The 15,129-nt window shown below is 36.6% G+C and overlaps 1 protein-coding gene across 4 annotated transcripts in view; it reads left to right on the forward strand.

Annotated features, from left to right (window-relative positions):
• Positions 1–15,129, forward strand: part of UBR3 (ubiquitin protein ligase E3 component n-recognin 3) — a 122,548-nt gene that overhangs the window by 19,722 nt on the left and 87,697 nt on the right. For all 4 annotated transcript variants that reach the window (XM_029071480.2, XM_029071482.2, XM_029071481.2 and 1 more), the window contains 9 exons: positions 1,145–1,211; positions 5,488–5,618; positions 7,821–8,049; positions 10,327–10,506; positions 10,960–11,093; positions 12,907–12,993; positions 14,075–14,140; positions 14,231–14,320; positions 14,945–15,073. In XM_029071480.2, the coding sequence (XP_028927313.1) occupies positions 1,145–1,211; positions 5,488–5,618; positions 7,821–8,049; positions 10,327–10,506; positions 10,960–11,093; positions 12,907–12,993; positions 14,075–14,140; positions 14,231–14,320; positions 14,945–15,073 (1,113 nt within the window). The remainder of the gene's footprint in view (positions 1–1,144; positions 1,212–5,487; positions 5,619–7,820; positions 8,050–10,326; positions 10,507–10,959; positions 11,094–12,906; positions 12,994–14,074; positions 14,141–14,230; positions 14,321–14,944; positions 15,074–15,129) is intronic.

The raw sequence follows: 15,129 nt of genomic DNA on the forward strand, positions 1-15,129 counted from the left end.
TAAAACCTTACAGCTTTGTCTATTTTATTTATTTATCATTTATATTCCAAATGACATTGCTTCCAAAGTTATATTTAAGAGAGAATAAGGAAGGAATTGGTCTGAAATATTTAGGAGAATACTTTTTGAAAACAAGGGTTGCAGTATGTCATAGTTTTTAAAGGCCTGAAATCATAATTTTGTATATTGAGGAAAAGGAATGGTTCACTGCTACTTTACATTTGCTTTGGCTTAAAAATAGAATAGATTTTCATCCACCTGGGTGGTGAAAGCATGGTGTACCTAAAGGACAGCAAAACAAACAGGTTTTTGTGTTATTTTTCCTCTTTATGGCATTATGGGAAGTTAATATGCCAAAGCAAATGGTTGCCTTTCCAATAAAATGCATGTCCCCTATATCGTGAATGAGAGCTACATTTTTAGTCAGACTTTGGAACTACATTGCAAAGAGCACAGATAAGCTCATTTTGACCTGTTACGAAACTTTGGGACAAAAATAAATGAGATTATTGATATTGAATCATATTCATGAATCATTAAGAAAATACACTTTTTATATATTAGCAAGCAGTAGTTCCAGATTTTTGCCAGCTGCTACATCGTGGGATTCATATAAATAGAAACAAATATAGGGGTTTCATTTCTTAAGGTAATTAACAGAATTAAAAACTCCGAATATGGGAACTGCAAGTGAATATATTAAATCTATCTCATCCAATTAACTTTTTCATCAATAATTTGTATAATAGGTCTCTTTCCTTTCTCCTTGGGGTCATGTTTTGAGAGAAGAAAGTGTAAAACTTTATTTTTCTTTTTCTCTTACATGAAGAGCCGCATAGCCTAGGGGAAAGGGTGCAGGCTTAAGTTTAGGAATCTAGGTCATAGTCACAGGTGTGTGCTGTCTAAGGCTGTCTCATTCAGACCCATAAATATAATTATTAGGGTGATAGGTTAATTAGAAAATATACAAGCCAGTTTTAGTTAATATTTTGAGGTTTTGTGTTTTTAGGGCCACTGGTGATACAGTACAATTAAAAGTACAGAATGAAGGAATATTGTTAGGTCAACATTGACATCTAGAAAAGGTTAAATCTGTCATTTAAGACATACACTATTTACCCACTGATAAAATTTCTTTTTCCAGGAGGACCAGGATGGTAGCCAAGGTCTGGGCAAACGTAAGAGGGTAAAATTAAGCAGCGGAACCAAAGGTATTTGTGAAGCAATTATTTAATCTATTTCTATATGCTTCTCTTCTTAAGATTTTTTTCAAAGCTCCTAAGAATAATCACTTGATTAAATATTAAAAAATTAACATTTCATCACTTGAATGGGTAGATGTCTTGTGGCCTCGTTTGAGAGCTCCATCATCACTGAGGGGAATAGTAGTATATAAAAACAGCAAGCTAAACTCACACCGAATGACCCTTATTATCATTTAGTCAGTATTTCTTATTTCAGCATATTTGGAAAAAGAGAATGGCTTTCATTTGATCAGTATAGTCTTGATAAAATTTACTCAGCAATTGGTCTAGCATTAAGAGCTAAACTTAAATTTGGTAGGTACTATCTTTTAAAATATTTGTTGCCTGTTGTACTTTATTTGATATTTAGATATAAAAGGGTCAAAGCTTATGGTTAAGAAATTGCCTCCCTTGCTTGAAAGTGAGGCATTTTTTCTGAAAAGCTATTTTTTGTGTGCCTCAAAGATGTTATGTAATAAACAACCACTCAGAGCTCTACTACCCTTGCTTACGGCTCACCAGTTGTCATCTTGCACTCTTCCTGATTTAAATCTGGATATCAGGACGGTGGCAGTGGAGTGGAAGTGGAAGTGGAGTTCATAAATTGTTGCCCCTGGAGTGCTGTATGATTTTGGCAAAAATGGTGCCGACATTAATTCTAACAGATGCCCAACTCTCTAAGTATGGAAATTTCAGATCTGCCGTGGAGATTATGGGCCATTTACTCCTCCATTTCATCTTTTCTTTTCCCTATGCTTAACTCCTCACTTTCCTCTGCTAAATTCTTCAAGTGGCAGAGCAGAATAATAATAATAATGTTGGTATTTGTTAAGCGCTTACTATGTGCCGAGCACTGTTCTAAGCGCTGGGGTAGACATAGGGGAATCAGGTTGTCCCACGTGGGGCTCACAGTCTTAATCCCCATTTTACAGATGAGGGAACTGAGGCATAGAGAAGTTAAGTGACTTGCCCACAGTCACACAGCTGCCAAGTGGCAGAGTCGGGATTCGAACTCATGAGCCCTGACTCCAAAGCCCGTGCTCTTTCCACTGAGCCACGCTGCTTCTCCAAGAATAGAACATCTTGTGCTTTGGACCTGTGCTTAAGCACTGAGTTAAACTGAAATGTGGTTGGCCTGGTCCCCCCAGACTTGCCCTTGCCTGGATCTACATTCCTTTGCCAAGATACATATCTCCCTTATAACATTGAGCTTTATTGCCATATGTTTATGTGTATCCTGCTCAGGGAGGACCAGACAATGTAAATCAAATTTCTGGACACCTGTACCTTTGACATGGATCTCTCCAGAAGTCATGCTAGTATCTTTGACTATTTATGGCTACACTAAAGGTCAGAAAAGTGTGATCATCAGAAAGGCCTACTTACACTTAGTGGCTACCTCAGCCAAATGTCTCGAGTTCCGTGTTACCATATGGTTACAGGAAACAGGGACCTTTAAGCAGCTGCAAATCAGTTCCCTGAAAATGCTAATAAAATATTACAATGTTTCTGATACAGGAGGACAAGGCAGAGGGCTCCATGCCAACAAGCTTTAGAGGCAGAAGTCCTGCCGTAGCTATCTTCCTCTATATACTGTTTCAGTAGTTTTTGAACCATCTTTCAAGCCCATCTTCCTGCATGCCTGTTAACCATGCTTCTTCTCTCTCTCTCTCCCTCGCTCTTGCTCTCGCCCTGGCAGCAGCTATTTGGAGTTCTTTTCAGGGAGTGGGAAGCTGTTAACATAGGGTCCCTAACCACAACCTAATGCTAACTCAGGGAGAGTAGGGGGAGAGATTTAAGGATGGACTTTTTAAACCCTCTCCCTGTGACTACTGAGGTTTAGCACTAAGTTACCAGAAGACTCCTACCCTAATAGGAGTAGTTCTGACACTGAGAAAAGTGGCAGGAAAAATTATTCAAGGATACCCTGAAGCACAACAATCTGTGGCTGAACAGTTGATTCCTTAGAGGCAGCAGTGCTAGAAGCAATTATTAATATGTTATTTTAGCCAACATGTCACATATCCAGAGAAGCGTAGTCACAAACAGCAGTATGCTCTGCAGGAAGTGACCACAGCTGTTAGAAGATGTTAAAGATAGGACTGGAAATGTTGTTTGGTCTTTTTAGTCATAATATCTCCAGAAATGTTCTTTTAAAATTCCTAAAAATTTTACATAAAAATATATATGGAATTCTTTCAACCCAAAAGTAATTCCAGATACATTGAAGTGAACTAATTATCACCAGCCCTTGTGGGAGTTAGGTAAATTCACAAACTTTTGGAGTGAAGCATTACATTTGGAAATATGCAAATTAATACATCTAGAGAAAAATAGTTGGGAGCATATGGAAGAAGCAAAGAAATTAGAAGTTTTGGAAAAGACTATGCATGTTAATAGATGGTAAATCAAATACAAATTTTAAAAGTGAGGCTACAGTAAAATAAATGATTTTTTTGGCAAAAATCAGGCAGGTTTGGTCCAAAATGTATTGCGTGACTTCTTGGGGGCAAGACCCATGCGAGGTGTCTGCTTAACCATGGGGAAAAGTGACCTAGGTGAGAAGCACCAACCCATTATTTATTTTCCTGGATCTCACTTCTTTCTCCTCTGCTGCTTCAGCCTGAACCAGAAATATGAGGATTAACTGCTTGGGGCAGTGCAGAGTTCAGATTAGAACTGGGTGGTTATAGACTCCTACCATGTGCAAATTCACAACTCTAATATTGCATTGTGTGGATAGGACTCATATCAGAAACATTTTTCTTCTCTATATCAAGATGAATTGGAGGGATTTCCAAAAAGTTTTTCCAGAGTGACAAAAGGTACAGAAGCAAATTTATGGTTTAAAAGAACCAAAAAACTATGAAATCTGAGAATAACAAACTTTTTTAATACATTGCAGTTATAATATATTATTAAGTACTCTGTGTAAAACACTGTACTAAGCACAAGGAAAAATTCACAAATGAGGATTAAACACAGTCTCTGGCCTGCAAGGGGTTCAGAATCCAAGTGTAAGTGGAAGGAGGGGGTTTGGGGATAGACATAAGGAAAGAAGAAAACATGAAAATATGAGACAAGGACAACAATAAATATGTTGGGCAATAGGGCATTATGGCTCTGAGGGCAGCGTTATGCCTTTTACAGCTCAGACCAACAGTCCCAAAATTGCAGCAGCTGTAGCCACAGCCCCTTTCCCAATGTTTAAGAAATTGATAAGGGCTGCTGTCGGTGTTTGAGTTCTTCCCTGACTGGAACTGGGACTGATGAGAATCTAATGGCTTGTAGGGGCAGCATCTCTCCAACATAGCCAGACCCAGCAGTCTGGAGTAAGGCGAAGAGTTGCAGTTCATCGTGCTGCCGGTGGCCAAGTGTCGGAATGTCAGAGTGGTCAGAATTCTTTGTCTCTCTGGGGAAGTGCTCCTTATTGCTTGAAGGATTCCCCCAACCAGTGGTGATCTTCAGAACTGGCATTCAGGAGGCAGTTATCTCATTTGGGTTATTTGTGTCACCCACCGAACTCTGTTTTAGAAGATGCAGGCGGTACCAAGACAGTAGCATCCCAAATAATAATAATGTTGGTATTTAAACACTTACTATGTGCAGAGCCCTGTTCTAAGCACTGGTGTAGATACAGGGTAATCAGGTTGTCCCACGTGAGACTCACAGTTAGTCCCCATTTTACAGATGAGGTAACTGAAGCACAGAAAAGTGAAGTGACTTGCTCACAGTCACACAGCTGCTAAGTGGCAGAGCCGGGATTCGAACCCATCACCTCTAACTCCCAAGCCCGGACTCTTTCCACTGAGCCACGCTGCTTAGGTGCACTGATTCCCCCTCCCTCCCTCACACACACCTACCTCCAAAGGGTTTTTGCGACAGGTTAAAATGTAACCAAATGTTTGAAGTAAGCGGTTGAAATTAAGTAGAGAACAGTGCAATAAGGCAAATGGACTAAGGACATTCATTGAAAGCTGAGTTGTACAGAAAGGCAAGAGACTGTGACAACTGTACTTGATATTATATAATTTAAATTTGATGTATATCTTTTTAATATTTTGATTTTTTTTATTTTGGAAGTTATGAAAATTGTTTTATGGTTTAATAGGAGATGGGTGAACCTAGTTTTTAGGTAATCTTCAATTTGTAAGTTTTTGGCAAATGATTTAAATAATAGTTTAAGTGTATATGTTTGGGCAGCCTGTAGTCATTTTAATGAAAATTTTTCCTTTTCATATAGATCAATCCATTATGGATGTTTTGAAACATAAAAGTTTTCTAGAAGAATTATTATTTTGGACTATAAAGTATGAATTTCCACAAAAGATGGTAACATTCTTACTCAATATGTTACCAGATCAAGATTACAAGGTATCTATTTTTTAAAAAATCTTTAAACTGATTTTGCTGCCTTTTGAACCTCTTCACTAACAAACATGTCTTGTCATCTACTGTCCTCATCTATCCAGGATCCGTGGTATTGAATTGCAGAAGAAACATTGGTCCTTTTGAAACTTGTTTTAGAAATTTTTTTTCTAATAGTGAGGAGGCAAGAAAAAGAACATTAGGAAATAGGTAGAATGCATTTAATAAAAACATAAGACTCTAAGGCATAGATCATGACATTCATTACAGAGGCAGAATGCCAGGGAAAATTGCATCAGACATTGAGGGTATATATAGCAACATATTTCAGTGCCAAAAATTAGTTTGTATGTGGTCTTCCTCATCATGGATAATTGCATAATCTTTGAGAAATCCAATTTACGAAGACTAAGACTAACTAATTGTTAATAGGAGTTGAAATTTTAAAAAATGCTCAGTCTTCCCTTTTAGAATCAGATTTTAATGGATAAAGGCCAGGATCTTTCTGGTCTGTAGAGAATTATACCACTTTCGCCATGGTTTATTCACCCAGCCCTGAGTATAGTTAACCTTTCTGATTTTGTATTAAAAATTCCTTTTCTCTCCTGCTTCTTTTAATTAAAGACCCTTGGCCTCTGTTCCTCACTAGCTTTGTTTATTAAGGTTTGCATGATGAATTCCTTTCAGCATTCAAGGTCACTTTATTCTTTGAAGGGATTAAGTGAAAAAAGGAGATGAGGTGGTATAATCTGTGACCAAAGGAAATGGAAAGTGTGGATATGTAGATACTCCAAAATCGTATTTTAGTCAGTGGTTTCCACCTCCATCATCAGGCCTTTAGCAAAGCTATTAAAAACAAAGTGATTTGTTTACTCCTTTATCACCTGCTTTTGGTACTAATGAGACGTGAAATGCCCCAAAACCCAGTCAAGGGAAGATGTGAAGTAAAATCAACGAATTATGTAAACTCTTACATTACCAATGTCATTTTCATTGAAAAAATAGCCTTATAATGCCTATAATTTATATTTATTTTCTGCAACATCTTCCAGACATCTTCAAATTGGAAAAATCTGAGCCTTTTGACAAGATATCCTTCTATCCTCTATTTTAGTTATGAGTAAAGTTTTAAGCTTTAATTAAAAAGAAGTTGAAAATAGTACATATCGTGGGATTTTCTTCAGGAAATGATTTGGTGGTAATTCCTTTGTTTGAATTTGGATTGTAATTTACACCAATCTGTAAACATTCTAGTAAATCATTGTACAGGTCCAGAATTTCTTGGTACAGACATGCCACTAAGTGGAATACTGTATTTCTGATTAAGCTGTCTCTGAAGACTTTCCAGCACTCAACAAATATCATTACTACCACTACTTTTAGAAAGGATCTCTTGTTAGATAACTTTTTATTTGGTTTTAGGAATAAATCAAAGCTTTGTAGGTTTGGCTTTGTAGATACATCCGCTTAGTCTGATTGGATGTTAATGAAAATCTCAAGAGAAATTTTTGAATTTTAGCATTTAATTTAGGATATTGTAGGATTGAATCCTGGAGTATTCAGGTCCAGAAAATTATAAGAACATTAAGTAGAATTGTGGCCTAAATAATTTGTAATTGAAGTAGTTTTATTCAAAAGTCATTATTCTGCCTATATCATGTTTATTTAGGGGTATAGATTAAGAGCATCAGGTAAAATGGCTTAAATTTTGTTTTAGTTGGTTAGTTTCCTCAAATTAGCATTTCAAGTTAGTGACAATCTTCAGAATGAAGTGTGAAAAGGTTTTTTTTGGTTAATCAAACAGATTTACTTCTATAACGGTTAAATTAAAACCTACGCTGTTACTGGTAGAGTATTCTATTTTCTGATGTTAGAAACTCAGGATTATGGGCTAGCATGGTCTGTATTTAGTCCAAGGTAAGGTATAATATTACCATCAATATATTTAATAGTAGAGATTTGGGGTTAAAATCTTATATGCTCTTACTATACTTCTCCATAAACAGTAATCTTGAAATTTGTCCACTAACATGGTAAATGTTATAGAAGAGACCACCTTTGTTACTTGTGGTATTTTTTTTTGGAAGGATCACTAACATGATAAAATAATAGTAGCTTAATGTATTCAGTATTGGATTGTTTTTAAAGTGTATCTTTTAGGAAATTAAAAGGTAAATAATATTTTTTCTCCTTTATATGACTTCCCAGATTGCTTTTACAAAAACTTTTGTTCAACATTATGCTTTTATTATGAAAACCCTGAAGAAAAGCCATGAATCAGACACAATGTCCAATAGAATTGTGCACATTAGTGTTCAGCTATTCAGCAATGAGGAACTAGCCAGGCAGGTAACAGAAGAATGCCAGCTGCTGGACATAATGGTCACAGTTTTGCTGTACATGATGGAAAGTTGCCTTATTAAAAGTGAACTTCAAGGTAAATATTTAGTATGGGTCATCTTATTCCCTGCATTGTTGATTATGGAAAGTTTTGTCCTTTAAAGATTTTTAATTGAGAGCCATATTGCATAGTTACCTGCTTTTATGACTTTTTTGCACCATGCAGCCTCTCTTTAATTCCTTCTAATATTTGAAGGCAGTGGTGTGCTGAGCAGATGGCAATTATTGACCTACTGCTGAGGGTCTGGACATTGTGCCTCTCTCTCTTCTGCTGTGGGAAGAGACGGGAAGCATTGTGTGAAATCGGGGCAGTTCGGAATGCAGGTCTCCCCCAGCACACAGTTCCTCTCTTCCTTCAGCTGCATTTGCCTCTGTTCAGTTGAGCAAAAGTAGCACCAGGAAGGCAGGTCATGGGGGATGTCACAAGTGCCAACCCTTTTCAGGATTCCTTTATTTATGATGGATGTCATAATCAACACTTCCTAAATCTCTTTCTTGATCCTCCTTCTCAGGATACTGTCTCCCTTTTTTTCTCTGAAACATACCTTTCTGCAGTGCCCTTTTGGTGTGTCCACCCACATTCGTTCCTGTCACGTTTGTCCTAGGTCACTTACCCCTTTTCTTTACTCCAACTCTGTCAGTGGCCCTGTCAGTGGCCTTTTTCATTAGCAGCCGGTTAGGATCCCCACATTTCAGGAGTCCTGAGGCATTCAGAGTTTCAGTGCTATGAGGTTTTTTTCTGATGCTTAAGGCTTGAAGTTGTATTTAAATTCCACACGGTGGTCCAAAGAAGTTTTGACTCAACATTACTTACAAAGACCTACTAATTCAAATCCCTTAAGAATAGCTTCCTTCAAGCAACATAGACTTTTTTTCTTTTCAATGAAGCTAAATCCTGTAGTGCAACTGGATTTTTTTTCCATATTTTTAGTGGAAAAATACACCAGAGTATTAGAAATACTGTTTTCATTAAAATTGCTTTTAGTGAAAAAAGAGGACAATAAAATCCACTTATATTTCATGAAGCAAAGGATCTTTAAATCATTTCTCTAGTATTATTCTCTGGATGGCATGTTTGCCATAAATCACTCCAGATGGAGACTGCAGTTCACAACCCTATTTGGTTCTAGGTGTCCAAGGAAAATGAGAGGATCATTTGGGAAGTATTTTTGAAACAATCTATGCATATTCTCTGATCCAGTACTGAAGCACTATTCCCAACGTAGGGTGGGAGCTATTTTCAGAACAGTTAGTCATGACCATTTGATGTCATTAAGCATGCACAAGGCCATTTTCACAGATGCAGAGGTGTTAAAACTAGTGTCATGAACAAATTAGAATCTGAATATTTGTAATCTCTATAACTGTATTCCCCCGTGGCTTCAATTGGATCTGGTCACATTCTCAAACATTTAATTGCCACCACCTCTGAGGTGGCAAACAATAGGTCTTGGACCCAAATCATGGAAAATTTGGGCATGGGGTTATGTTTTTTTCAGCAGACCTTGCCAGTCTTACGTGCAAACTCATAAATAAGCCATGCATTCCCATAAAAATAATTGTATGTGTGTGTGTATATATATATTTATATATACACGCTATTTTTAAAGTGGCTTTCTTTTATCTTTAAACTCTTTCATCTTCAAAGGGTAACTTTTGGGTTGGGATGGAGTACTGAAAAATTACCATTACCATTTTGAAATTAATTTGTAATAGGATTAGTAAGGCAGCGTTCCCTTTATTAAATCTATTCAAATTTGAATCACACATAGTAGAAGGAACATGGCCTAGTGGAAAGAGGATGGGCCTAAGAGTCAGAGAACTTGTGTTCTAATCCTGCCTTTGCCACTCCCCTGCTGTGTGACATTGGGCAAGTTACCTAACTTTTCTGTGCCTATCACCTCATCTGTAAAATGGGGATTAAATCCTACTCCCTCCTTAAACTCTGTGCTCCAGGAAGGACAGAGATTGTGTCCCACATGATCTTCTTTTTCTACTCCAGGGCTTAGTACAGTGGTTAATGCATAGTAAGCACCTAACAAATACCTTAAATATTTGTGTGCATATGTGTGTGCGCATATATTTGAATCTTTAGTACATATTAGGTAGGTGCATGCACCCCCCCCCCCCATGGCTCAAGAATTAAATTCAAGGGAATTTTGTAAATATGTAGATTCAGGGGTATCTTTGACTATTTTGAATGTAAATTAGTTTGATGGAGTTCATCAGGATTTAGCCCAACATGGGTGCTTTTAACACAGCATCATGTATAAATGTAATATTAGTTGTAAAAAGTGTTCATTTTTCATTGTAGATGAAGAAAACAGCCTTCATGTAGTAGTGAACTGTGGAGAAGCACTACTAAAGAATAATACCTACTGGCCACTTGTTAGTGATTTTATTAATATCCTTTCACACCAAAGTGTGGCCAAGAGATTTTTGGAGGATCATGGCTTGTTAGTGACTTGGATGAACTTTGTGTCATTCTTTCAAGGTATACATTTTAATTCTTACAATATAAAGACATATATGGTACCAGAGCCATGTTGTACCATGCTGTGGAAAATTGTTTCCTAATGTTCTCACCTATTTTATCCAAACCAAGTAATGAAAATCCTTTATTTAGTAGAACTGGATATGTTCTCAATGTATGACACCTTCATAATACTGATTAAAATTTTGTAGTTTTTCTGTCAATACCAGCTCAGAATGGTGAATTAGCAAGAAAAAACTTGAAATAAATATTTTGATAGGAAACTCATGTGAGTAATTTTAAACCTAAAGAAAGATTATAGACAAATTTGCCAATTTGTACAAATTCTGTGAAGTTCAACCCATAGACACATAATAATTCAGTGATGTGGTGGTAATTAGACCTAGACAATTAGAGAAATGAGTTCATTTCAGTTGTTCCACCCAGTCTGATTACTGTTTGCATTTTTTTTAGGTATGAACTTAAATAAGCGAGAACTTAATGAACACGTGGAATTTGAGTCTCAGACGTACTATGCTGCGTTTGCTGCTGAACTCGAGGCCTGTGCCCAGCCAATGTGGGGATTATTGTCACACTGTAAAGTTAGGGTATGGTGAAAAACTTACTCTTATTAGTCATGTTTCTGCTTTTTAGCAACGAGGTATATTTCTTTACATAGTTTGAAGAAGGTTTTAATAGTATGCGGATGGCCGATCTTGACAAAGAGCTCTACCTGTAAGTTAAAGGAAAAGGTGTAGGGAAAAAGTTTATTTTGCAATAAAAATAGCACTTTTATATTCATTTAATATTTGGGGAGGGGTTTTTTTGTTCCATTAATTTTCATTGTACTCAGTTGTTATTCCATTAGTGATTCTTCATTCCATCATTTTATTTGTATGCTGTCATGACTTGGTAATGTTTCTATATTTGTGAGTTTAGTAAATGAAAGGAACTACTAGAATGAAACAGTTTCCCTCCAGATTTCTCACTTGTACCACTAAATATTATTTAGTGATACCCGCTAGGGTTAACTCCTACCCCAATTTCCTTTTCTGATTGTTTTGAACATTTATATACTGTTTTGGCAGTTTAGGGTTCTGCTGTGTAATCTGCTTCAGATGCCAATTTTATATTTATGTCATATATTTTATATTTACATTTTATTTTAGAATATTTTAATTACACTAGTGTAATTAAATAATAGTGTAATAATAATAATAATGTCTCCAAAGTCATGTAGGGGCAGTTTTTCTTTAAATGATATTTGTTAAGCGCTTACTATGTGCAAGGCACTGTACTTAGCACTAGGGTAGATATAGGTTAAAGGAGAAATTTTTCTTTCTCTTACCTACATAATTGTTAGAGCCAATGAACTCTAGAGCTTCCTAATGGACAATTTATCGACTAATTGTCATTGCCATTGATGGATCAAAAGTGTAGGGTTAAAAACTTAAATTGGGAATCAACTTCACAAATCTGAATAATTTTTTGGTGGTCATTAAAGGACAGGGATCTGCTCCTTCAGATAGACTGGGGAATTGGAATCAGGTACTTTGTCTCTCTCAATTTGGGGTAATTTACAGAATTCTTGGCACTTGCATTATTGCTTACCAGCAGAAAATTGCACTAGGATTGGGAGAAAAATAACTTTTTCTAAAAATGGGATTTGTTATGTGATTACTATGTGCCAAGCACTGTAACTGAGTGCTGGGATTGATACAAAATAATCAGGGAGCTACAGTCCATGTCCTACATGGGTCTCACGGTCTTAGTCTGTATTTTACACATCAGGGAACTGAAGCACAGAGAAGCTTTGACTTGCCTAAGATCACACAACAGACAAGGGATGAAGCCTGGATTAGAATCCAGGACCTTCTGACTCCCAGGCCTGTACTCTGTCCACTTGTTTGATTCAGAGGGGAAAAAAATAGCACTGCCATTCCTGAATTTCTAAAAGCACCAGTATTTTTAGAACCATAAGATGCAATGGTCTGGGCTTAGTAAATGTCTTCGATTGGCTTCAAGTTCTAGGTGTATGTATATGCCAAAAGTGATGGTAAAGGTCGGTTATGGTCACTGTTCTTATCTGAAAGTATGCCATACCATCACCTCTCTTTTTTGCCTCTAGCTTAAGACCAAGGCTGCAGGGGCATGAGGAGATATGAAGATATTGTTTTCTGGGGTTCACTGTCCTAAAAGCAGCCCCCAGGATCCTCTTAGTGTTAGATTTTAGTGTTAAGAAAAGAAAAGGTTCATGCTGTACATTTTGAATTTCTGAAGTGACCATTTCTTCAGTGTTAACTGATGCTCTTGGCTCTTTTTAGATTCCTATTAACCTTCATTTGAAAATCTTGTATTGCTTAGTTTTGCAAGGATTTAAAATGGTTTCTGAGCAAATTATTGAAACAGTTCTTGTTACAGGAAACACAAGAGTACACACGAAATGTTGTTAGATATTGCCTTGAAGCACTTCAAGATTGGTTTGATGCCATTAACTTTGTAGATGAGGTAAGTATTTATTGATGTTAAATATCACTAGGGAAACATAGGTCCTTAAGGACTTGGACATGTGTGGCTACCCTTGCCAAGTCCCAAGAGCCACTTCCAGTAAAAACCCAAATATAGCCCAAATGGGGGTCTGTAAGAGTCACACTTCATTGAATTAGCCCTGCCTGAATTTAGCCAAGTCTATTTTTGGCCCAGTCTTACCTGGGAACTTTGGGACCGACACTGTTCAACTGTTCATTGTGTGCACATGTGAGCCTGGGCCAGCCTCTAGCAAGTGGGACACAGGAATCCAGGGTTTCCATCTGGATGGGGTTCTCAGTTGCTGATGATCAGTCTAGTGTTAGCTGTAGACTTGTAAGCCCGTTGTGAGCAGGGATTCTATTTTAGTGTACTCTCGCAAATAGTATAGTGCACTTAGTAGGGACTCAATAAATACAGTTGATTGATTGGTTAGCTAGCAGACAAATGGAAAAGAGAGATGGGCTACAGTCCTGAAAAATAGGGTGGAGCTTGTGTCCTGGAGTTTGGGAAAGCAGTTTGTGGGCGATGGGTGAGATTATGAGAGATGGCTAGGTGGCAGTCAGAGATGAAAAGCATATTCTCATTAGAAAACTTGCATAAGACAGTTTGTTTTTTTCTTGGTGATGTTATTACGGCTGATTAGCAAACCTTGTACTGACTTGAAAGCAGTCAAAATAATATTCTGAGTGTGAGCTGCAATTTACAGTATATAGGTATGTAGGGAAGTTTTTTTTCTATTATGGCTATATTTTTCCATAGAATTATTTTCCATGGCTAACTAATGTTATAACTGTGCTCAGTTCTGGGGCAAATACAAGGTATTCAGCTCAATCATGGCCCCAGTCTCCCATGGGATTCACATTTCAGGAGTTAAAATGAGGTAATCCTTTTGTACATAGCTAATGTCTTTATATACATTAAATCTCACTTTATGTATTTTCCCAAAAAATGACAGATTGCAGGGTAAAGAAGAGTACAAATATCTTTTCAAATTTTTGAACTTTTTTGACTTTGGGCACAGTGTTATGTGATGCATGACAATTTTTTCTGTTTATTCCAGCCAGCCCCTAACCAGGTGACTTTTCATTTGCCACTACATCGTTATTATGCCATGTTTCTAAGTAAGGTAAGATTTGCTGTTCTACATATTCTCTCCCTTTCTAGAGTTCTGTAAACTAAGATCAGTAAGAAAATGTTTTCACAATTCTGTTTGCAGGCTGTGAAGTGTCAAGAGCTAGATCTAGATTCTATTTTACCAGACCAGGAAATGTTGATGAAATTAATGATCCACCCTCTCCAAATTCAGGTATGACTTGGGTTCTTCCATTTTTTTAAGTTAGAAATTAGTATGTATTGTTTTAAATTAAATTTTCTGAAGTGTTTTCTTTTTCTGCTTTTATTGTTTTATGACAGTAAAATGTTTGACTTACTAATTTGACTAATTTGACTTACTAATTGACCAGTGTGACTTACTAATTAAATTAATATGAAGTTTTTGTTGTTAAAGGAAAAAATACCTTTTAAATAATCTCTAAGGTATATAATAGATAAATGCTTAAGATATTTAATGTCTTCATTTTTACGAGTAAGAGTGGGTAAGAATATTAGCCTTAGTGTGTGATCCTGTGCTCTTCTAAGTTGGCATGGTAGTAGGGAAATACAATTAAGTAGTATTTGCAATACTTTAATGAAATACCATTCAATCTAATATAAATTCACTTTTAAGCAGTGCTTTCCAATTCCTTGAAAGCACAATAATCTATATAGTTTTTTTGATCATTTCTGCCCAATTTTAATATACTTAGTAAACAGTGCACCAGAGCATAGTTTCAAGGAGCTAGTATTCATTAAGTAATCATTTGTGTTGTTCAGATTATTAGTCCAACACCATTTTTTAAACTTTTCCTGTCTTTTTTTTTTTTTGTAATAGGCAAGCCTTTCTGAAATTCACAGCAACATGTGGGTTAGAAATGGCCTCCAAATCAAAGGGCAGGCTATGACTTATGTACAGTCACATTTCTGCAATTCCATGATAGATCCTGATATTTACTTATTACAGGTAAATACCTGCTCCACATCTCAGATTCGGTGTTTTACAAAGAAAATTCAAAGCTG

This window comes from Ornithorhynchus anatinus, chromosome 9, assembly GCF_004115215.2.
Source record: "Ornithorhynchus anatinus isolate Pmale09 chromosome 9, mOrnAna1.pri.v4, whole genome shotgun sequence".
Taxonomy (NCBI): Eukaryota; Metazoa; Chordata; class Mammalia; order Monotremata; family Ornithorhynchidae; genus Ornithorhynchus; species Ornithorhynchus anatinus.